The sequence below is a fragment of the Neolamprologus brichardi genome, chromosome 13 (genome assembly GCF_056152115.1).
Source record: "Neolamprologus brichardi isolate AB-2024 chromosome 13, ASM5615211v1, whole genome shotgun sequence".
In the NCBI taxonomy this organism is placed as follows: domain Eukaryota; kingdom Metazoa; phylum Chordata; class Actinopteri; order Cichliformes; family Cichlidae; genus Neolamprologus; species Neolamprologus brichardi.
This window is the reverse complement of record NC_142116.1, coordinates 10,327,099-10,351,187: the sequence shown is the minus strand read 5'-3', so window position 1 is coordinate 10,351,187 and position 24,089 is coordinate 10,327,099. Positions and strand designations below refer to the sequence as shown.

Sequence of the window (24,089 nt, the reverse complement as noted above, 5' to 3'; positions counted from 1 at the left end):
CGGGGTGGCTGTGGCTCAGGTAGTAGAGCCGATCAGCTACTGATTGGAAGATTGATGAGTCGATCCTTGGCTTCCCCAGTCTGCATGCAAAATATCCTTGGGCAAGATACTAACCACACGTAGCTCTTTGATGTATTCATTGGAGTGTGAATGTTGGTTAGATTGCACTTAAGTATAGAAAGAAGTGCTTGTACGAGTGGGTGTGAATGAGGTATGTTGTATACAGTGCTTTGAGTACTCTGGAAGAGTAGAAAAGTGCTATATAAGAATCAGTCCATTTACCATTTACTAACTGGATTCACTGAACTGGAGCTCCTGATCATGTCTGTGTTTTTTGATGCATTCAGGGCAATTTAATGGATGTATCTGACATGTAATGGCTTACTCTGTAGTAAAGCCCATACGCAGTGTTGGGGAGTAACGGAATACATGTACCGCTGTTACGTATTTAAAATACAAAATATGAGTAACTGTATTCCGTTACAGTTACCGTTTAAAAAGGTGGTATTTAGAATACAGTTACTTTGTTGAAATAAATGGATTACGCGGCGGTACTTCCCTGTTTCATATTGTAGCGGGTCAGGCCTGTTTGGGTTTTGTTTGACAGCTACGTTCTGTTGTTCCAGGTGGCAGCGTTACGGTTGCCATGGTTACAGGGTGACACTCTCTCCCTCTGTGTGTTTCCTGGGTGAGAGAGCGCTTTTTTGTTGTTGTTGTGCTAAGCTAATAGGCAGAATGCTACAGGTATAGCTCTAAAGAATGTAGCATTATAGGCAGTGTAGTCCGTGCTGCAGGGAGAATGGACTGCCATACCCGTTAAGTGTCTGTGAGCGAGGGAGGGAGAAAAAGGAAAAGTACGAGCTGTCATCGAGCAGAAACAGGAGCTGGAAGCATGTAAATATAATAATAACCACTGCAGCCAAGAAGAGTGCCTGACGAGCCCAGTTGTAAGTAAGCTATTAAGACTGGACTGTACACCGTGTTCGTGTTTTCTTCCGAAACAATAAGTTCCGTTGGAGCAGCCTTTCAACGCCTCTCTCTGTCTCTCGCAAGCAAAGTTGACCCAGACAACAAAGTAAAGCTATTTTTCGGCTACGAGCCCGACACGGAATCCGACGTATTAGCCAGAGGTCCCTTTACTACGGTTCGGAGCCGCGAACCTTCAGTAACAGTAATAAATCACAGCAATAAATTCACGTAGTTGTAAACAGCATGATAATATATTAAGTAATCCAAAGTATTCAGAATACGTTACTCTCATTGAGTAACGTAACACTTTGGGGCATGTATTCTGTATTCTGTAATGGAATACATTTTAAAAGTAACCTTCCCAACACTGCCCGTACGAGAGGTTTCTGCTTTAGCTTTGGTGACTTAAATTCTTGTGTTTCATGAGTCCCTTCGCATGTAGATTACATAGTACAGTTTGTGGATGCAACATGCTAACAAAGCTTGCTAGCATTAAGGGGTAACTCCATTCCAATTCCAATGTCTCATTCATATGAGGTAACTCCTGACTTAAACCAACATTGAGGATTCAAAATATCCAAAATTAATGGGTGACATTAGAGTATGTGCATGAATCTTTTATACTAAAAAGCTACTTTGAGCTTCTCCCTTTGGACATTTCACTCTGCATATTTGATTTGGCAGCTTTTTACGTTTGATGCCCTTCTTGACACAACCCCAAAGGGATTTGTGTTTCCTTCCAGGGCGGAACCAGGGAGCTTTTACTTGTTAAGCAGTTGTATAAACCACTACACCAGGGAACTATCAAATCCATCTTTCACACTAAGGGAACCAAAGTGTACCAATAACATACCCCACTTCCCCAACATCATTACACCACCAAGACTACTGATGTTGCAGCACAAATTGAGACTCATCCAAAAATGCAGCATTTTTCCAGCATTATATTGTCCAGCTTTGGTGACTGTGTCTGTGAAGGTTCTCAGTCATCCAGGTCATCGTAGTCTAAGGAGCTTGGAAAGAAAAGCATCTGGACTTCTTTGAGTTGCTTGAAGTTGCTTGAAGACGTTTCAACTCTCATCCGAGAAGCTTCTTAATTGGGCGTTCATAAAGTCAGCAAAGAGGCACAGAAAAGAAGATCAGACACCAGCGAGGGAGGATAAGAAAGACAGATGCAACAACATTGTCATGCCCTATGTAGCCGGTGTATCAGAGAAACTCAGGAGAGTTTTCTCCAAGCATGACATCCCAGTGTACTTCAGACCCAGCAACACACTCAGACAAAAACTGGTTCACCCAAAAGACAAAACTCCTAAACACAAACTTAACAATGTGGTGTATGCTGTACAGTGTAGTGAGGAATGCCCAGACCTCTACACTGGAGAGACCAAACAGCCACTTCACAAGCGCATGGCACAACATAGAAGAGCCACCTCCACGGGACAAGACTCAGCAGTTCATCTGCATCTAAAGGACAAAGGTCACTCTTTCGAGGATGCCAATGTTCACATTTTGGACAGAGAGGACAGATGGTTTGAAAGAGGAGTGAAAGAAGCCATCTATGTCCACTGTGAGCGACCATCTTTGAACAGAGGCGGTGGTTTACGACACCAACTATCTGCCATCTATAATCCAGTTTTGAGATCCCTTCCCAGACGCCTTAACGCCCACTCACATCCTGGGCCATCTGACCTCAGGAAATCACATGATAGGGTGGGGCCAGGTTTCACAATAAGCTCACCCAAAACCCTGGCTGATTGGGACCCACACCCGCTTTCACACCTTGGCTCATGTGATTAGGTAGAGGATCATCAGGATCCTTTTGTCCCTCTTTGGGGGGATACTCCCACTGGGTTTAAATCTGGGACTCTCCACCATTTGACCCTTAGAACTGAAGAAGCTTCACGGATGAGAGGTGAAACGTCTTCAAGTAACTCAATGAAGTCCAGATCCTTTTCTTTCCAAGCTCCTTAGACTTTGGTCACTGTGTTTAAATTGTTTCCTGATCTTAACTTATAGGACTGGCATCCAGTATGATCTTCTGCTACTGTGGCACATCTCCTTCAAGATTCAGAAATGCCCATATGCATACCTTGGTTGTAACAAGTGGTTGTTTGAGTTACTGTTGCCTTTCTATCAGCTTCAAGTAGTCTGGCCATTCTCCTATGACCTCTGGCTATTGAGTTACTGCTGTATGATTTACTGATCAGACATTTATGTGAACAAAGAGTTGAAAAAGTACCTAATGTAGCGGCGTGTGAGTGCATATGCAGAGTGAAACTGCATCCAGTAGGTATGCTTAATATAGTTGCCAGCTGCCTGCACGAGAGGGAATTTTCCCTGAAGCTTTTTACTGAAAGCTGCAGGCAAGTTGCTCTGATATATGCCATGTTGACTCTTTGTTTCTATAGCAGGGGCAGAGAATGCAGTGATGGCTGGATATAATGGCCTAATAACCACATTAATGGGAAATAAATTGGAATTATCCTTTAAATTACTCACAGCACTTCATCACAGCATTCATCAATTACACGTCAGCTCAAATAAGCTTCTGAAATAGCTCAAGTAATTGCATTAGCATACTGGTTAGTACTGTTCTTCCCCTCTTTAATACAACCAGGACTTAAAGTTTTTGCCATATAAATTCTCCAGAGCTAACATTTCTTCTGGGATCAAGCGTTTAAGGTTAAGTGTTCTTTTTAATTTGGCTTGCAGGAGAATCATGCATGTTTTATTTAATGTGACTATAAAAAGAAACCAGTGTCATGTAAGGTGTATCATTAAAGATTAAGTTAGTTATGATCTATGAAACTCCTGATGTAGTAACCTTGATGAAAAATGTATTAAAACTGCTGAATCCCCAGCTTGCACAGAGTTTCACTATGCAATAATTCATCTTCAGAGTCACAAAGCCCAAGGAAGTGTTAAAGATCACCTCAGTGTTAGCCATATAATTTTTTTTATGCGTGAGCTGCCTGGAAGATCCCAACGGTAACAGCTATAAGATATGTATATATAAAAGCAGGAACATGGCATTGAAAAAGGAAAAAATTACAGAAATGTATTTTTCCTGCGTCCCTTTAATGAACACTGGGGTTAGCAGCTGCTCCCTTTTCACATTTCACTTACAAATGCCTTTTGTGTGCATTTAGATGACTGCACAAAAAAGAGAAAATTTGACTTATTCAGACTGGATAAGTGTGAATGAAAGGCTGCAAATAAAGCCAAGGTGATCCAGACTAAAGTTGTGGAGCTACCAGAAGGTTGAGTAGTAGGTGTATAGGACAGCTGGTAATCCCACAAGTCAGAGGGAACCATGATAAAGATGTGCAAGTTAGGTTGTGAGAAGCCAACTGGATGGAATACGATCCAAGCCATCAATACATAAATTGTACTGGTTATCAGAAAACAAGCTGGAAAAATAAGATGGCCACAGGATGAGACAGATGCCAGTGATGTAAAAACACAGAATCTCACAATGGACAGAGGTCTCCACCTTAAGTCCTGCACTCTGAGCATGCATTAGTGGGTGTCAGAGCCACAATCCAGGATGAAACGCATCCATAAATTTATCAGGAACCTGCCAGAGGAAGTGGCTGATGTCAAGAAAGTGTCTAGAAAATACCTTGATCATTGAAGCACAAGAACAGGCCTAAAGCACCAGATCCATACAGGCAGGACCCAAGTTGCAAACTGTGCAAAGATGTCCCGAAGACCATCCAAGTAGAGAGATGTAAGATGCATGCTGGGACAGTGTACACTGAGAAGCACAACCAAGTGGCTGGGATAGTGCATAGGAACGTTTGTGCTGCATATGGACCAGAAGTCTCCGGGTCCTGATGGTTAAGAACAACAGACTTAAGTCTTTGTAGGTTTTCTAGTTCCAGACAGACAAGCAGCTGTTGGCCAACTAACCAGACAAAGTGGTAGCTGAAAAAAACCCAGAAGACCGCATTATGATAGATGTAGCAATTTCAGTAAATAGCAACATTAAGAGGAAGGCGCATGAGAAAATAGAGAGTACCAGGGGCCAAAGAAACAACTGGAGCAGAGGTGGAAAGTGTAATCCAAAGTATTCCCAGTGGTAACGGGAACATTGGAAGCTAGAAAGTAGAATAGTTGCTCCACCAGATTGCAGACACAGCCTCTGAAGTCTCTGTGCAGATACCACACAGAACCCCAGCAGAAGTTAATTGGCAAGCGGTCTCTATAAATTCTATGGCTGCCATTCAAAAATGCACAAATCTACTCATCAGTGCTTAATAATACACAAATAAAATACTATAATTTCACTCACCAAAACTGAAGCAGAAATTTCTTAGACACCCTAAGCCAAAATACTGATAATATTCATCACATAATTGTATTAAACATGTTCCAAAAGGCACCAACAACACAAACACAGCTGTTCTGTGACTTTTAATAATTGCCTCCAGAGGAACTGGAGTTTTTGGAACTTCTGCATTGGTTGGCGATTGCATGTTGACAAACAGTCATTTCTGTTTTAGAAATTACACAAAGAAATCAAATACAGAACAGCTAACAGCCTCAAAATGAGAAAATGGTGAAATATGTTATTAAATGTTCAGTGTGCATGACCTTGTAAAACTAGCAGGAGAACAATGATCTCAAAATGTAATATGTTTGGTTGGATATACTGAGGATTAGTAATAAGGAAGGAAGCAGCAGTTGTACAGTAGGCGGTAGAAACACAGAGGTAACTGAAAATGAAGGTGTTAGTGTCACGGTTCTGGGTCAGTTTCGACCCAGTGTTTTGAGTTTTGGATTGTTAGTTTATTTTTGGATAATTGTCATGGTTTTGGGCACTATGAGGTTTATTATTATTATTAGAATTCTGTTTCTGTTTATTCATGTTAAGGATTTGTTCTCAGTTGTATCTCACGTTTAGTTTAGTTCAGGTTCCATGTGTCATTCTCCGTCTGTCTCTCAGTGTCAGGTCTGCGTCTTCCTGTAGTGTTCTCATTTCCTGTTTTATTGTGAAGGTTTGAGTCTCATGTGAGTGTGTTCAGTTTTCCCTCTGTCTCGTCTTGTTGATTATTCCCAGCTGTGTCCACCACCTGTGTGTAATTCCCGTGTTTCTCTGTGTGTATTTAAGTCGTGTCCTCTGTCATTGTAGTTGCTGGTCCGTCTGCGTTCCCACCATGTTTCATCTGTGTGTTCCCTGCTGTCAATCCGTTTCTGCTCGCTCTCGTTCATGTTCAGGTTCGTGTTCTGTATTCAGTTTGTTCCCAGTATAGTTTAGTCTTTGTTCGGTTCGCCTTTTGTCCATTTTTAGTTTGTGTTTAATAAACCACCATCACACCTTTACAAGTGCCTGCATTTGGATCCTCCTTTATTTTCCACACGGCTCCTCTCACTCGCCGTGACAGTTAGTGGCTGGGAGTGAAACGACAAATCAAAAGTACTTAAGGAAAATGAGAATTTAAAAAATCTAAATACCCAAAGCACCTTCTCATTGATCCTTTCCATCTATACAGATTTAATTCATAGCCCAAATATGACACTTGATGACACTAAATATGAGTCTTGATAAATAGAATAAATATGCATCAACAAATCCTGACAACAGTGTAACCTTGACTAAAAAGGAGAATAAGAAAAGCATGGAATGAAAGCACATAAAGAAATATGAAGCACTCCCAAGGAAGCACTTTGAATAGCTGATAACACATTCTCGTCGCAGCCTGAAACAGTGGGATTCAACACAAACATGCAGTGAGAGATTCATGAATTTTCTGCCATCAAACAGCGCTTCTGTGTGTGAGCCGGCCGCTTAATTAAACACTTTCACCTTTCACCATTAGTCGTCATAGAAACTCCCAATGGGTGATAAATTGATGATAATACTGAAGCGACTATCTGAAATGATTTTACTGGGGTTTTGTGTGTGTGTTTATAAGAAAGAAAAATGGCATTTAATCATTAATAGGTTTATTACACAGGGCTCTATTTTCCCAGAGTCATCACAAAGACAAGCACAAAGTAGGGGGTCGTGTCTGAAATTCGGTGACGGTGCCAAGTAGCAGTCATGTGCACAAAAGGACAGGGTGACGAGAGTAAAATAGGAGGGTGCTGCTCTCACAGCCAAAAATACCAATATAACAGGTAATAATAATAATGGATTGCATTTATATAGCGCTTTTCGGGGCCCTCAAAGCGCTTTACAATTCCACTATTCATTCACACACTGGTGGAGGCAAGCTACAGTTGTAGCCACAGCTGCCCGGGGCAGACTGACAGAAGCGAGGCTGCCATATCGCGCCATCGGCCCCTCTGGCCATCACCAGTAGGCGGCAGGTGAAGTGTCTTGCCCAAGGACACAACGAGCGAGACTGTCCGAGCCGGGGCACGAACCGGCAACCTTCCGGTTACAAGACAAACTGCCAACTCTTTGAGCCACGATCGCCCACAGTATGCTTTAGTATCAGTAAAGTACACAAATGGAGCTTAAATGAATTAATGCCCCTTAATCCTGTTCTTCAGCTAAAACTTTCCTATCCCCACTGCTTTAAACTTACCAGTGATATGTAAACTTTGAAACTACTGTTAACGCTCATAAACTTTGTGTATGTGTGTGGATTGTTATACAAAATAGAGGCACAGTTCTCCCTGAAATGGACTGAAGAGGCCATGATTTAGCATGAAGATTTCCCCGAGCTGTCAAACAATGTATGCAGGTACTCACATGTACACAGGGAAACAGACGTGTAAACACAAACATACACACACACACACATACACAAAAGTGGCAGACAAATAGAAAAGATGAATAATTACACATTTACTGAGGGAGTAAACAGCTCAGCAAGAGTGCCATGGTGGTCACACTGTGACAGATGGACATTGTTGTGACAGATGTGCCTCTGCTCAAGCTGAGGGTCAATGCTCACAGGTTGCCAGTGACACATACACATGACAAAACATCTTTCCTATATCCTAAAATGATAACTGCTGCTCCACTTAAGCACTTATGATTTTACAAGCTGCAGGAGTTATGTGCGATTTATTTTTTAATGACTGAAATAATAGAAGTATTCCATTTTTGTGTATTTTCTGCTTTTCCAATTCCACCCCACACAAGCCCTTTGAGAAGTCTTTTGCTTTTCATAGTTGTTTTGTAAATATTGCTAAACAGTCTCGCAGCTAAAACCTTCCTCTCAAGAGTGTCGAGAGGAAGGTTTTTATTTTGTTATAATACTGCGCAGCCTGTAAAGTTAAGACTACAAAAGACTACAAAATCAGCATTTTAAATAATATTCAACTAAATTACCAAGCTGGAGTTTCAGGCTTTTCTACATCAAACACACCACTGTAGGTGTTAAACGTCCTAAGAGATTTTTTTTCCTTCAAAAAGTATAATTCTGTATTTTCATATTTTAATGTTCTGGCACATATTTTTATCTTACCACACTGATGGCAACAGTTTCTCTTCTGTACACATGCTCAGTTATGGAAACATTTAATAAAAGCACCTATCAACAGAATGCTTCTGACCTGACTGCAGTGATATGAGGAGATCGATATCCATGAACAATCAGAGAAAAATGGTGACGGGGATAGAACTGCTGTGCCTTTTATCTTCTTTTAGACATGCACTCCTTTCCATTAATGTGACGGCATGTGAACATGTGTAGGCTTCATGTCTGAATAAGCACCCTGGTCACTTTTTTTTATGTCACCTTAAGTACAGTTTCAACCGGGCATGTCCCTCCTGCCAGTTGTTCAATTCAATAAAAAAAAAATATGATTGTTTGGGCGAATGCTTTGAACAGTAATAAGAGACACATTATAGCATTTTATCACCTCAACCACACAACTAATTTGCATAAAGATTAAGACATCCATCTATACTCCATTGTTACTGTTCCCATTATACAGCAGTCTTTCTTGAAGCCAGTGTGCAAAGGGAAATGGTATCACATGCACACACACACACACACACACACACAGGGATTTTGCTCTTAGTAATAACGGTGATTAAGATCAATAAGTTTAATTATATGGTTATTCACAGCAAGTGTTTTGCACAAAAAGAAAGCTAACAGCAAAGATTAGCAAACAATGACTATCTCCCTCACTAGAGACATCACTAGATGTCATACTGAAGGACACCTTTCTAACACCGTTTGATAGTGAAATCCTGAAACACAAAGGTACTTGTGTTATTCAGTATCCTAGATGAGGTACTGTGTGTGTACTGATCAGTGTTGGTTAAGTTATTTAAAAAAAGTAATCTATAATTAATTACTGATTACTTCCCCAAAAAAGTAATCCCGTTACTTTACTGATTGCTTATTTATCAAAAGTAATTAATTACTTAGCTACTTAGTTACTTTTTAAAAACACGATTTACAACCTGAATAGGTGATAAAGCGATAGATCTTTCAGCCCAATTCTACATTTTCTGCATGATCCATCATACAAAATGTAATCAAATGGAAAAGTCTCTTTTTAAAACTTGTTTTATTAGTTTTAATCTTTTAACTTTATGCATCAAGCAAACATTAAATTATATGCAACATTCACTCACCCGAAGAAATTTGTTTAACATTTAAACCTATTTTCTGCACATTCCAGTACATAAAACAAGTAAAACACAGCAGAAAATAAATAAAATCAAAGACTAGCGGTCCTGTTGCTCTATTTTCACCTGTAAACCAGGAGTGGGGTAGGCGGAGGTTTGCCCTGGTGCAGGTGTGCCGCGGCGGTCAGTGGAAGAATCCGCGAGTTTCTCTGTGAATTTCCCATTACGTGTTAGCGCACTCGGTGCTTGCTTGGAAGTTAAGGGGTTTTTTGCTGTAAAAAGAAGTTTTCTTCCCACGCACAGTGAACAGCGGACACTAATGTTTTTGTCACTTTTTATGGAATCAAACTCAAAGTAAGGTCAGTACTTCCACGCTTTAAACGCTGCACGCTCATACTCTCTCTGCACTCTATATATTATCCATTGTTGATCTGAACACAGCTGTTGTCACGAATGTCGCACTCGCTTACGTCATTGTCATGAGACACTCTCGCAAAAAAATCACAGTTTTAGTAACGCAGTAACCGTTTTTGCAATAGTAATCCCTTACTTTACTCGTTATTTGGAAAAAAGTAACTGCCCATCTCTGGTACTGAGTCTACAATTCGTCCAGATCTGAGGGGGCTGTATACACCTACAAGTGTTCTCGTCTATGCTTACATGTTGAACAAGAAGAAGAGCTACTAGCACTACTGGCACTTGTCTGACTGATGTGTTCCAAGTGTAAAGTTTGGTGGAGGGGAGATTATGGTGTGGGTTTGCTTTTCAGGAGTCAGGCTTGCCCCTCATTTCCAGTGACAGGAGCATATCGATACATTTTGGACAATTTTGTGCTTGCAGCTTTCTGGGAACAGTTTGGGGATTGCTCTTTCTTGTTTCAACATGACTGCACGCCAGAACAAAAAGCAAGTTCGATAAGGATATAGAAGAGGGGTATTGGTGTGGAAGAACTTGAGCAGCCTGCACAGAGTCCTGACCTCAACCTGAGAGAACACCTTTGGGATGAATGAGTGCAGAAACTGTGTGCCTGTCTGACCTCACAAATGAACTTCTGGAAAGTCATTCCATCCCAGAAGAGCTAAAGCTCCTATAGCTGCAAAGGGTGGGCAAACATCATGTTAAAACCTATGGATTAAGAATGGGATGCCACTCGAGTTCACATGTGTGCGAAGGAAGATGAGTGAATACTTTGGGCAATATATGTTAGGGCTGCAGCTATTTTAGTAATCGAGTAATCTATTGATTGTTCCATCAATCAATAATTGAATAAGAGATAGTGTTGCTTTCTTAATGAGTAGTAACAAATATTCAGAAGAGGAAAACCACTCACTGGTTTCCATTTTAGAACTTGCGGGGTTTTTAAGTTTAACTTCATGCAACAGCTGTCAAAAAACAAACAAATAAGCCCTTTGATTGTATGTACGTGCCATATTGAAATGTAATAAAATGCAATGCAAAAATATATAATTAATCTCAAGGTAAAATAAAATGCGCAACCTAAACTAAGTCATAAAACATGTACCTTTACTCTGTCTTCTTGGAAGGTTTTCTGACATAAGAGGAGACAAGTTTTTGTGCTGCTGAAATAAGATGTTATGCTGGTGTAGACATCAATTCATATTAATGATAATTCACTGTCCAACCTAACAACTCTTAGGTCAATGACTCACTGAAAAGATAAGTAAACGAAAACTATTGTAAAATCATGAACATGTGCAACACTTGCAAAATAATGTAATTAATGTTATACTTTATCATTAGCTTGAAATCTGTAAGCACTTCAGTCTTTGTCCTGTCCGCAAAATATAATGTTAACATTTTAAATAATGTGCCACTAGCATGTCATTAAAACTACTTTTATTAAATTAGTTTGTTTTTTAAAGCATTAAAGCCAAGAATTTAATTAAACTAATTTAATGCAAACACTTAATTAGCCTGTAAAATATGGCATCAGGAATGGAAACTATCCAATATGGGTGCAACAGAAAACGAAAGTAGTTTATTAAAACAGTTAAAGCTGTTATCAAATTATAGCTGAGCTGAAATTTGGCAGCTCTGACAGGTATTTGCAGACATTAAATTCATGTGTTAGGAAATATTGTCCATCTTGTGATGAAAACCACAATGAGAACTTGGCCTAGTTGGGTATGCTTGCATTTAGTTTGCAAAACACTTCAGACAATCTCCAAATATGGTTATCTGGACCACAATGACATAAATCACACAAACTGCGTGTATTCAAAAATGTCTGTATTGTGCCCTGCTCATGGTTTTTACAATTTCTATGCATTTCAATGTGATTCACTCTGGTAATGAGTTTCCATCCTGAGAAATAACAAATATGGAAATAGATAAAAATAAAATCCAAAGTCTGTCCTTTAGAAACAACCTTTTAAAGGTAAAGCAGACCTTGTTAAGTTCTGCTGCTTGTGGTCTGCTTTACCTTTTTAAGGTCCGCTTTATGCGAAGTACTTGACCTCTATCAGGAAGTGCAACAGAGCTGTGAAAATATTTGTCAACTGTCAACCTGTGATGAATTTCACTTCAGGTGAGGTCATCGCATGCCCTCTTTGCTTTGTTTACTTGCTTATCTTTTTGTGAGTTGTGGCAATAAATGAATTTAAAGGCACGTCATACTTTTTAAAAAATAAAAAGATAAAGAGCTACAGAAGAACAGATCCTTCCAATCTCATTAAAAAGTCAGCCTTGATGAAAAGAGATGTGTTTTACAGCACCTGTCATAGAGTATAAAGAGCAGAGTTAGGGTAAGAGAGTGAGTCACTTTAGAAATGACAGATGGATAAAAGAGCCAAGAGCTCCCATCAATCATCGAGTACAGAAAGACGCAAAATCGGTCTTTTGTTTCCTCTTAATTAATCATCATTCCTTCATCCTCTCAGTGTTTACAGTAAGAGCCTGTCATTACGTTACTCAACAAAACCCCATTTTGCTTTCTCCACAGTCTGGTTAAGCGCTCGCCGTTGTCGTCTAACTTCTTCGTTTCGTTCGGTCTTTAAATTCAACAGAACACCTGCTCCTGGAAGCAGACTGACAGAGCTCTAATTCTCCAGCAGTGTCCAGTGGTGTTTGGGAACTCATCACTCACAGACGCACACACAGGAAGGACAGGCTAATTAGTTCTCTGCATGCTCTACCCACAATTGTCTCCTTAGCAAGATATTAGACTCTGTACCACCCTGTTGTGCGCACATGCACAAATTTAGCATGACGCAGCACGCTGAATTTGTGTCTCTATGAGGTTCATGCTGTGCCGTCAGTCTCCTGCTCACTGATCATAGCAATGATCACTGAGGTTCAGACGGCGTCTCGTAAATGCACAAGTCAAACAATCACTCTTCATTTGCAGCTGATAGTTTTATTGTTGCCAAGGATGAATGTTGCTCCATAAATAAATTTGTCTTCACTCATTTTGTTCTAGGTGAGTTTGTACTCAAAGGCAAACAAGGTAACTGCATGCAAGAGGCAATTATCAAGATGTTCCGTTGTCATTGGTTATCAGCAATCAAAGCCATATAACATGATTGCTGCATGTCCAGCTGTTACAAAAAAGAGGTAGAAACACCATTTCTCAGATGCTGGCTGAAGAAGAGAAGTATGTGCCAAGTACAATCACGGAGGAATACAAATGTACTGGTAGCTTTGGGAGTTACAAGTGTCTGCTGTTGATTTAGTCAGTTTACGATCTCATGGCTGTAGCTGGAAAAATCCATGCACTGCAGAGCAACTCTAGAAGGGGTTGTTTATAGATTTAGAATGGCTCCCATTTGATTCCAAAAAGATTAGCGAAACAAAAACCAAGTCTATAAATATTGTAAGTTGTGCAGTTTTAATCTGTAAATCTTAAATCCACCTCAACTGACAGCATCTGAATTATGATTTGTTCTTATATAACATCAGCCCAAATATAACCTTAAACTAAAACGAGAAGAAGAAAAAGCCAGGCAACACATACCATTTAGTGGGAGAAAAAATATTTGGTTCGATAAACGAAGCTAAATATCAAGCTCATTAGAGTGTCCCTGAGTACAGTTCACCACAGGCTGGGACGCATATGCAATACCCCTACGGAGATTTTCAGATCAAAGTGCTTAAAGTTTTATATGTGGTTTTTGTGCTTAAGTTACAGAAAGATCAAACTTTCTCACAAATCTGTTTTATAAAGAGGCCTTAGAAGTCACATCTATCATGCATGAGGATGCTCAAAAATTCACATGAAAGGTGTCTGCTTTCCAAGCCACCACAACCTACCGACACTCATCAGAGAGAACATTTAAGATCTAGAGAAAAACAAGTCAATCTTGAGGGCTCCTGCAGTTTTTCACCTTTTTCAGTATGCATACCCAGCAACCAACTTTGTATTAATGAGGTACAGGTCATTCTCCTCCCACACAATCCACTTCCTGCTAATTGTTGGTTACTATCTGTAACACAATGTCAGATTTTTATTCTGCACAAAATGCAACTGTTTTAAAGGAGCTGCTGTGTCCACAAACATAGTGCATAACACATTTATTTGGCCACCATCAGGTGCAATGGTAGCTCTACCAGTATGAACAAGCTCGTTAACAGAAAGGATTTTTAAAAATCTAAAATATCATTATTATAATAATAATCTCTGAATTTTCAAACTCATAGTTTCACAAAAAAGAACACATAATAAAGCACACGTTTTTGATGATTTAAAAATTTTCAGTTATTTATTTGCATTCCTGAACAGAAAAATTTGTTGTAGTGGTTGAATGCATTGCTTGACTAACTTCTGACTTCTAAGAAGCTGAAATTTGATGATAAAAATGTAAACTCAGTTTGTTATTTATATAATAAATAAGAATGAAATGATTCGTTTTAAACATGCTTTTCCTAGATTTCTAAAATATTTGTGTTTTCCAGTTTTATGACAGATGGTCTAACAAATTTGTTAAGCACTGTACATTTAAAGCTTAATGTATCTAACTATTCCACCTCTCCATACTACAGTAGACTTGAAGTAAAGGCCCCCAGGATCTGTTTAGTTCAGATAAAGTCAATATGAAGCTAGTGCACTCTGTCTTGGTTATACACATCAAGTAGTTATTTTGAACTGTAGTTGTTTTGGGACCATTACCCTCTTGGCCCTTCCCTACAGTGCTTCTTGCTGAGAGAAGATTAACACAAAGGGGATTTTTATTACTTACTTGTCTAACTCATTCTGAAACAGACATTTAATCTCTCTGGAATAACCAAAGTGAAATCTTACATAAGGCCTGTGAGGCCATAATGCATTTTATAGACTGAATTTAAAAGGTAATACCATTTAGATTTTGAAAATATGCTTGTTAAGCATATCTTATTGACTGTTGCTTGCTCAGCAATAAAGCATATACCAAGGTGTGTGTTTCTTATCTTGTTTTAGCTTTTCAGGTAGCTATGAAAAACCCATTAGCGGGGACCCGAGCAATTAGTTTTTTATAGATTCTTCATGTTTCATGTCACTGGAGAGAAGCTCTTGTATGAACGGGAATATGCAGAACTTAGAGTGTTAGAGTACCATCAGAATTCTGCCATCTGTTGTGGAGCTATATGCAGTACAGAGGAAGCAGCAGTGGTTGGATGCATGCAGGTCAGCCTGTCAGCCTGCAGATGTTCAATCGATTACAGTTTAGGAAAAACTGAAAGCTGATAAATGTGCCCAACTAGGTCTAGCTCCTCATGAGGATAGATGGGGTTCAGTTTGGTGGTGATGGAGTCACTTTGCACTCATCACGCTCAAAACACCTCCTTGCGTTTCCATGGTAACAGGAAGCACTCAGCGCCGGCAGCACACTTCTTGTGGAGCCCAGCAGTTTCTGTTCATCCGCAATCGATTTTCCCGATTGAGCGTGCGGATCTCTGTTAATGTCTGTTTGCTTGCGAGAAGTTTGCGGATGTTTGCAGAGTTTTGTGAAGGGCCATAAGAGTCAGCAAAAGGACAGAGAGATAAAGAGTGAAAGGCGTTAAGGTTATCATTATTCAGACTGCAAGCGGGAGAAAATATCCCTCAGCAGCTGATGTCTCTTTTTTTAATTTCAACAAACTACTTTCAACTATGGCTCGATGGGGACAGAGAATTCAAGACTACATTTCTGTTTGTAAGTAAATATCCACAGTGTATCATTAGCTAAATGGCAGTTCACTCTCAATTTGCTGACAGAAAGAAAAGAGCATAAGACATGCAGAGAAGGGGAGAAAGACAAAGAGAATAATGAATGCTAATGACCCTGGTGGACTGTGGTTTTTGTGAAAATTAAACATATTTTCTAGTGTCCTTGCAATTCCCACAAAGTCTCATTTGCTCAAAAAGTTGCACAAATCCTTAAAACTTTTTTGGTTACAGAAGTGCCTGTGCAGGCTCCAGGCTGCCTGTCAGGATTAGGATTTACAGCCTTCTGATTACTATGGAGAGAAGCCAGGGATCATTGGGTGGGTTCCTTTTTATTATGCTTTGGTAAAACAGCCGAGGATGAGAAAGTGATGCCCTTCACCATATACAGTCTGTGTTGATGGCTTTAACACACCAACTGATAAATGCCAGACATCAGAAGACATTTTACAGTTTTGCATTGTTCTTCCTTTGTTTTTCACTCAGGTTTGTTGCTATGGAGGCAGAAGGGAGAAGATTCGCTGCAAGTGATTTGGTGCAGGAAACATCCGGCACAGATGTGGGGAAAAAAAAGGGAGAGAGGAAAAAACATCCGGCGTAGATGTGCGCATTCTTTAGGAAAACAGATGTATTTCAGGAAGCACTCAGACTGCAATTAGTGTGGGGATGATGTGTGCATGAGCATTCACCTGCCCTTGAATTAGTGGACAAGTGAGGAGAATTATAAGTGTTATATATTCTATTAGCGGTGAGCCAGAGAAGTCACCTCGGCAATCACTTGCATGAAGGCAAATTCTCTGCACTGTCACACTTCAGTGACTCTACTGGACCAATTAAGCAGGCAATCACTAAGTGGAAAAAATTGAAGGCTCACCATCCTCACTTTTACCATCCTCCTCCTAACTTTCACCACTGGCTGCCAAGCAGTTTTTGTTCCCTCAGCCCTTAAGGTATTCTTGCTTTTTACATCCTCATCCTGCTCCACCAGTCCAGCTTCTTTTTATTACCTAAACAAGCCTCGTTTGGAATAAGATAGCATTCCAGTGGCTAGTGTTGAGTTGCAAATTTTAAAAGATGGCATCTGACCCATCTTTTCATAGGGTCAGTGACCGAATTAAATTTAAACTAATAAGTATTTTCTAACTCTACACAACACCCCCAATTATTGATGTAATATATTTGTCAATACTTTTCCCCAATCAGTTGTCAATTTGCACTTTGTCCCTTCTTTAATCTCCAACACTTGCGTTACACAACTTTCTGGCACTACTCCATAACTTTCCGAGCACTGTTCCCAGCATCTATCATTTTAGGGTCCCTTTGACAGTTTTATGGCCAGATCGAGTCCAAAAGTCAGCAAAACTACAGATATCAAACCGATTGCAGAGACAAAACAATGAATCCTCCTGACAACTTTGTCAGGTTTGCTGCCAGGGGTATGCCACTATATCCGTTAAGGAAAGGTTTTTCACAGCTTTGAGCAACGGAGAAGGGCAAAAAGTGTCCCAGGTGCACTCTCAGCCGAGCCAAGTTTGTTTACCATATTGGTTAAAAATGGGCGGTTCACCACCTTCTGGCAACAAAGACAGGCAGAGAGGCTCCCAGGTGCATCTTAGCAGGGCCAAGTTTATTTAACCCTGTTTGGACTTGTCACCGTTGGCCATAACACAATGAAAGGTTACTTGTTGATCCTAATTACTTCATTTCAGACAGTATTGATCACATATGCTCATACAACAAGTGGCACAAACTTCATTAATATAATTGTGGATAATATTTGACCCAGATGTGTGTGTCTTGTGATTTTAAACATGTAGGTTAAATGCTTATCACAGTGATTCCATTATATAAAAACTGCAGTGCAGGTATATATATATAAAGTGCATACAAGTATATATTTTAATATATATGTGAGTATATGTCTGGTCTATACAGGTATATATATATATATATATATATATATATATATATATATCATAAACAAATCCACAACACCAGGGAGCGTTTAACTGACATAAATGTCAGGGGTTCGTGTGTAATTAAAGACCAGTGAAATCCTGCTTCTGACAGTGAGGTCCACTGAAGTAGGTAGAAGTTTTTTTTTAATCAGTGGTGAACCATTTTGATTATGAACAATGAAACTAAGACTATTTCTATTATTCCAGTTGGTCTACGCTGACAATAAAAAGGCAAGTGGCCTCGGATTTTAAGTCTGTAGGACTAAACATGTATGATCACCCTGTGCTTCTTGTACCAAGTGATTGAAATGATAAAAGCTGACCCTGTGAAGGGAAGGCATTTTAGATAGATGTGTCAGTGAGATGTGAACATGATATATGAAATTTGGCAAGAAGGTTGGCTATCTATACGTAAGAAGCAACAGAGAACATGCTTGAACATATAGCTTATGTCTGTTTTTAGAAAGCAAATATCCACAAATCTGCTCATCTAATATGTGGATTCAGAGCCGGGGAACCTGTGTAACTTTTAGCACTTGCAGGCTTTATATTAGCCTCAACTATTTCTAGACTTTCGTTGAATTTGCTCGAACACAAGACACTGACGCCTTTGCGCGCAAGAAGGTAGCAGCATTGGACGTGGAGTGTGCGTTCGCACGAGACTTACATGGCGCGTGCTGTCATCACGTCACAGCATCACATCATTTTTGCTCGTGGTTAAAAGAAGAGATGTCAGCTGCCACTGTTTTAAAGTGAAAAGTAGTGTGTTTTGTGCACACCTCCTCTTCCCTTCACTCTTTCTCTTTCCCTCCTTTTCCTTCGCTCAGCTCGGGTTTCGGCGCTGTAGCAATTTGCTGCGTTGTTGGAGGCATTTTTACGCACGAACGGCAGCTGTGCTCGCAGCGCTGTCACCACCGAAAGCACATGGTTTCCCTCGGCCTCATAAAAACACACGACGAAAACACACACCCGCGAATTAATGTTGGGAGTCATTTCTGATTGTGTGCAACAAGTCTGAGAACAAACATCCACTCATATCAGTGTAAGAGTTTTTTCTTTTCATTCTTTTTTTTTAATCGCCTTACCTGACAATGATATACATGACCAGCACGTTTCCAACCAGCCCCACGACGCACACTATGGAGTAAAGAGCGGTGATGGCAATCGCTATGATAACCGGATTGGCGTCGATTTCCATGTTGTTCCCTCTACTCCCCTCGGCGAAGCTTGTGTTGTCGGTGAAGTTCCCACACAAGCTGCTGCCGTTATAAAACGAGCACAGCTGGCTCCTTTGATCCGCTTCTGAGTAGTTGCCGGCGCTGTCCATGGTCCTCGACCGGTACGTACCGCAGGCGCGTTTTTCACCTCCCCTCAGGTGCCCGTCGAGCGCACTCGGTGCCTGTGATGCCCCGCTGGGTGCTTCTCTGTCGTGTGCTCGGGGCAGCTCTGCCTGTAAGGCGCGGGATGGGCCGCCGGTGGCGTTAAACCTCAGCGTGTTGAAGATAGTGCCGCGCGTATTGACGGTTTGAGGGTTAACGGCAGCCTGAACGAGTTTTCTGACGATCTTCGCGCAGCACAGCGAGCCTGCACGGGACAGAAGAGACGACGTGAAAATGAATTAGTTCGCTCCCTTTCTTCTTTCACTCTAGGGTCTTTCCTCTCTTTTTTTCTTACTGCCTCTTTCCTATCCTTTCATTCCTCCTTTTTGTTCACACATGTCTACTCATTCGTTCCTTCCCACCCCTTTTCGCATGCCTTGTTGTGCTTCCTTCAGTCCCCCCTTGCTCCGTCCTTCTTTCCTTTTAGTCTCCTTACTTTCGTTCCTTCCTTCTTTCTTTCTTTCTTTTTTCTCATTTTCCACCTTTAACCCCCCAGTTGTGTTTTCCCTTCTTCCCTTGCTCCATCTGTTCTTCCTTCTTTTCTTTTCCCCTGCTCACTCTTTTGACCATTTTGGGTTTAAAACGCATTTTTTATAATTTTTTAAAATATTTTATATATTTTCTTTCATTTCGTATATACGTTTTGATCACTTTCCCTTCCTTTTAACTTTCCTGCTCCTTTATTATTATTATTTTCATTCTACACGTTAACATCTCCTTTCTCTCACCTCACTTTCCCCCCTCTTATTTTAGTTTTTCTGTCACTGGGATTTTTTTATTGCTTATCTTTGTTCCTTCAGTACTTCAGTATTTTTTCTTTACGTTCCTTTCTTTCTGTTTTCTCTGCATTTTACGCATTACATTTTTCTTTCCCTAATTTTTATTTTCTTTCCTTCTTCATTCCCATCCCTCTTCCCTTATTTCTCTTCTTCCTTCCTTTTTCAGCTCTTCTTGGTTCTTTCTTTCTTCATTCTGACTGGACATTTTTAAAAAACCAGCTAAGAAACAGGCTATTGTTACCACCAGAAAATGCTTCAGCTGTGGTATCAGTTTCTATGAGCAGTAGTTTGCAGGACATTTACTGTGTCTGTCACCACATTTGTTTTAAAGTGAAGCATTACAGTGATAGTCTTTGCTTCTGTAGTACCTGCAGGATAATACAATGCTCACAGCATTGTCTGAGGACACAAAGAGAACACTCGTGATTATCTGTCAAGTCACCCATGCCTGCACATGTACCGCTTTGATGAGGCTTCTCACTTCTGATTTCTGTTTCTGTGCTTTATTCTAATTATGTGAGCCCAGCAGGGGAATGTAGCATTGCATAATCCAATAGGAATTGATTTTAATCGAGATAATGTCCCCACTTGTCTCATTACAGTTTCACATAGCTTCAAAAATGACAAAAGATCATTGAACAAATGTGCCAAAGACTCCAGAGTAAAGCTTTTCAACATGATCATTACTGGTACTCAAAGTCACTGCTGTAAAATTGTTACTTGCAAACACTTTAATCAACACAAATTGCACAGTAAGAAGAACTTGAAAGCTTAATTCATCTGTGTGTTAAGTGATTAAAAAAGGGAGCATTAATGCTATTTTTGTAAAATAACAGTTTTATCACTTCAGCTAAGTCTGATAAGCTCAACCCAGTATCCTTCAGTTATCCTGCTAAAGTGTTTTGTTGATTGTGATTAAAAATTCCATTGATGGCTGAACAGTGGGAATTTCTTGGAAAACTTGGAGAAGAACATGTTTTTTTTTATAATACAAGTATTTCCGCAGTTTTGATAGAATGAAGTGTCACAGTGATGTTTAGGGTGAATGGACGTAATCACCGTAGTCCATGGTTCAGATGCAGAATCCTGTTCATATACATATATATGTTTATGTCTAGACAGCAAAAGCACTCTGACTAAGACCAGTTAAAGACTGCTTTGGTTTGTAAGTGTTTAAACATAATCATTAATGCACTGAATTATTCTGCAGTTGATTTAAATTCATATGCATGGGCAGATATGTTTGGTGCATTAGCACATTTGCAAGTTTAAATAAGTTAACGAGCATCAAGTCCTATTTACATATTTGAAAATAATTTATGATGCTACAAATGTTATAGTTATATATGAAGACTCTTGATGATGTTACATTTCTTTGTTTCCACACTGTTTGGTTGTGACATTATAAAAACTGTTTCCTTTCAGCTCTGATTTTAATAGTAGAAACAGGTTTACTTCTGTGGCCAGAAGGCTTTTGTGAGCTTATGGCTGAGTGCCCTTTTCAAAAAGGTCAGCTTCCTTTCTAAATGTGTTTTGCAGTGATATGTTCATGATTCAGCGGCGCAAGACTGAGAAGTGTTGCACCAAGAGATGCTACACTCATTGCTATGACAGAGCACAGATGGCAGCTAAATTTCATGGACAACTTGTTATGTCAATCTTAATGATAGTAATTCATTTAAAGAAAAGGATAAAGAAAGCGACTGTTAGCCTATTCATATGTCTAATTCAGGACTCTTTTTTTTTTGGTCTTCAGATTTTGTTCCCTGATATTCATGTGGGAATCAATTTAGGAATGGCTCACTTAATTCCAGAGCTGTACTTCTGAAAGAACACGACTTCATGTATTGAGTAATGTTTCTGGGGATTTGGGGGGTTCAGCAACCTGACTAGAGTTCAGGTTCTAAATACAAAGTCAACCTTTAAGGAAACGTTCAGCTTTTTAAACCCAGTATTTTTCCACCATCATCCAGCAGAAAGCTTAGAATAAAGAAATATTGAGGGTTTTATGTAAAACAACATAAACATTTAGAACATTTAGTTCTATTTATTAACCAGACATAAGAGCAACGAGCCAAGCAGAGCCATGCTCTGCCACCTGTAGTTCAGGTGGCAGAGCAGGTCAGCCACTAATCAGAAGATCGGTGGTTCGAGCCCACGCTGCTTCCTGGCTGCATGCCAAATACTAACCCCATGTTTGCCTACTGGTGGTGGTCAGAGGGCCCGGTGGCGCCAGTGTTCGGCAGCCTCGCCTCTGTCGCCTCAGGGCAGCTGTGGCTACAACGTAGCTTGCCATTGCCAGTATGTGAATGTGTGTGTAAATGGGTGAATGACTGAATGTAGTGTAAAGCACTTTGGGGTCCTTAGGGACTGAGTAAAGCGCTATACAAATGCAGGCCATTTACCAATCAACATTACTAATAGGTAACTACATGTGGCTGCCATGCAGTAGGCTATTTATGATTGTTTACTTTCTTATAAAACAGTTCCGAAGTGGAGGAAAAAATATATTAACACGTTTAAACCTATTTTAAAACAAAGTTGATGTCAAGCTATGCCAACCACTGCTGATTCAGTTTAATTTTATTTATATAGCACCAAATCACAACAACACTCGCTTCAAGAAGCTAAATCCTTCTTAATCCCACCTGTGTTTGTGATGAATCTAATTAAAGGAGCCTACTCTGATAATAAATAAAACTCATGGCTGGCTAATATTGTTTAAAAAAAAACAAATTAATTTGTCCTGTTTATGACTTTATGAGCTTCTCTGACTTCTCGTTAGATTTTAATTCTTATTAGTTTGGGCAGTGCAGCCAACCAGTGATGGGGAACCGTATCACTTTCTTTCTGTCCTTCACAGATTACAATTATCTGATCATAAGTCGGATCAGTCGATTTCTGGTTTTAGAGGGATTTCTGCAGACACTGAGAAAAGCGTTAGAGGAGCCTATCCCAGCTGTCAGCTCTGTGATAGACTGATACCCTGGATAGGCTGCCAGTCAGAAAACTGTAAAAGGTGCAGGTACTACAGAAACTATTAGCTCTTGTAATATGGATCCCAGTATTGTTTCCACAATGTGTTATAAAAACTTCTTAGCTCATTTTGAATTTGCTGGCAGGAACGTGTGTCAAAAAGTTGGGATGGGGCCATGTTTACCAGTCTGTAATACTCCTTCTTTAAACAACAGTCCATAAACAGAATTTGCTGGACGTTTGTAAGAGGAATCTTGTCCCGCAGCTACTCAGTAGTCCTGGGTGCTCTTTATTGCATTTTTCATTTTGTGATGCTCTAAATGTTTTCAATTGCTGAGAGGTCTGGACTGCAGGAAGGCCAGCTGAGCACCCGGACTCTTCTACTTGGAAGCTGTGGGGGATTTTTCTTTTGGCAAAAAGCAGTCCCCGAGAACAAACTCAGACAGCAGCTGGCAGGTTTGGAGTGTTTATTGTTAAGGAGTGATTGGTTTACGGATAGAGGGCATTTGGCTTGGAGATTCAACAGCACTACATGCTTGAACATGGGAGTTCCATCAGAGACGAGACAAAGAGCTTAACTGGAGTCTTAAACAGGAATATGATTCATGTGAGAAATCCAGGTGGTTATTAACAGTTTTACTTGAGTTAGGAGTGAATAGAGGTCATTTGTGGGCAGCTGGTGGGTATCTAAGAGTTAGCGGAGATGGCAGATGCAAGCAGGAGGAGCTGGAGGTTTCCACAGACGACAGTTGAGCTAGTTTCCAGGTGAGTGTGTTTTCTGTGGGTGCACAGAGCAGGTGACAAGGAGAAGTGAAAAGAGACTGAGTAAGAATGAGCAGGTGATTACAAGCAACAAGAAAACAAGCTGGATGGTCCCCCACCTTTTTAGTACAGGGGATGGAGCATCCGTGTTTTTCAAAAATAATTTTGACTTTTGATTTTTCTGACCAGAGTTTTCCACTTTCCTTCAATCCATTTTTAATGAGCTTTTTTAAGAGATGGTGACATTTCTGGATAGTGTTCACGCATGGCTGCTTCTTTGGATGATCAAGCTTTAACCTGCATTTGTGTGTAGTACATTTCTGGAATGGCAGTGCAGTGATTTCTATGACAAAATAATGCCTTTTTTAATGCAGTGGTGCCTAAAACCTGAAGATCATTAGTCTCACTTTTCCATCCTTTCTTTGTGTCCTTCAAAATTTTTGATATATTACTACCATCAAATTCAATATGACCTAATATCTTTCTTAAAGTATCATATGTTCTCAGTTTAAACATCTGATATATTTTCTATGCCTATATATACCTCCTCCCTCACAGAGAGAATTATGACCTTGTGTTCTG

At 40.0% G+C, this 24,089-nt stretch overlaps 1 protein-coding gene across 2 annotated transcripts in view; it reads right to left on the bottom strand.

The window, feature by feature from the left end:
- oprm1 (opioid receptor, mu 1) overlaps positions 1 to 19,338 on the bottom strand; it is a 39,584-nt gene extending 20,246 nt beyond the window's left edge. For both annotated transcript variants that reach the window (XM_006783658.2, XM_087850119.1), the window contains exon 1: positions 18,697 to 19,338. In XM_006783658.2, the coding sequence (XP_006783721.1) occupies positions 18,697 to 18,938 (242 nt within the window). In that variant the 5' untranslated portion in view covers positions 18,939 to 19,338. The remainder of the gene's footprint in view (positions 1 to 18,696) is intronic.
- Positions 19,339 to 24,089: the final 4,751 nt, after the last annotated feature.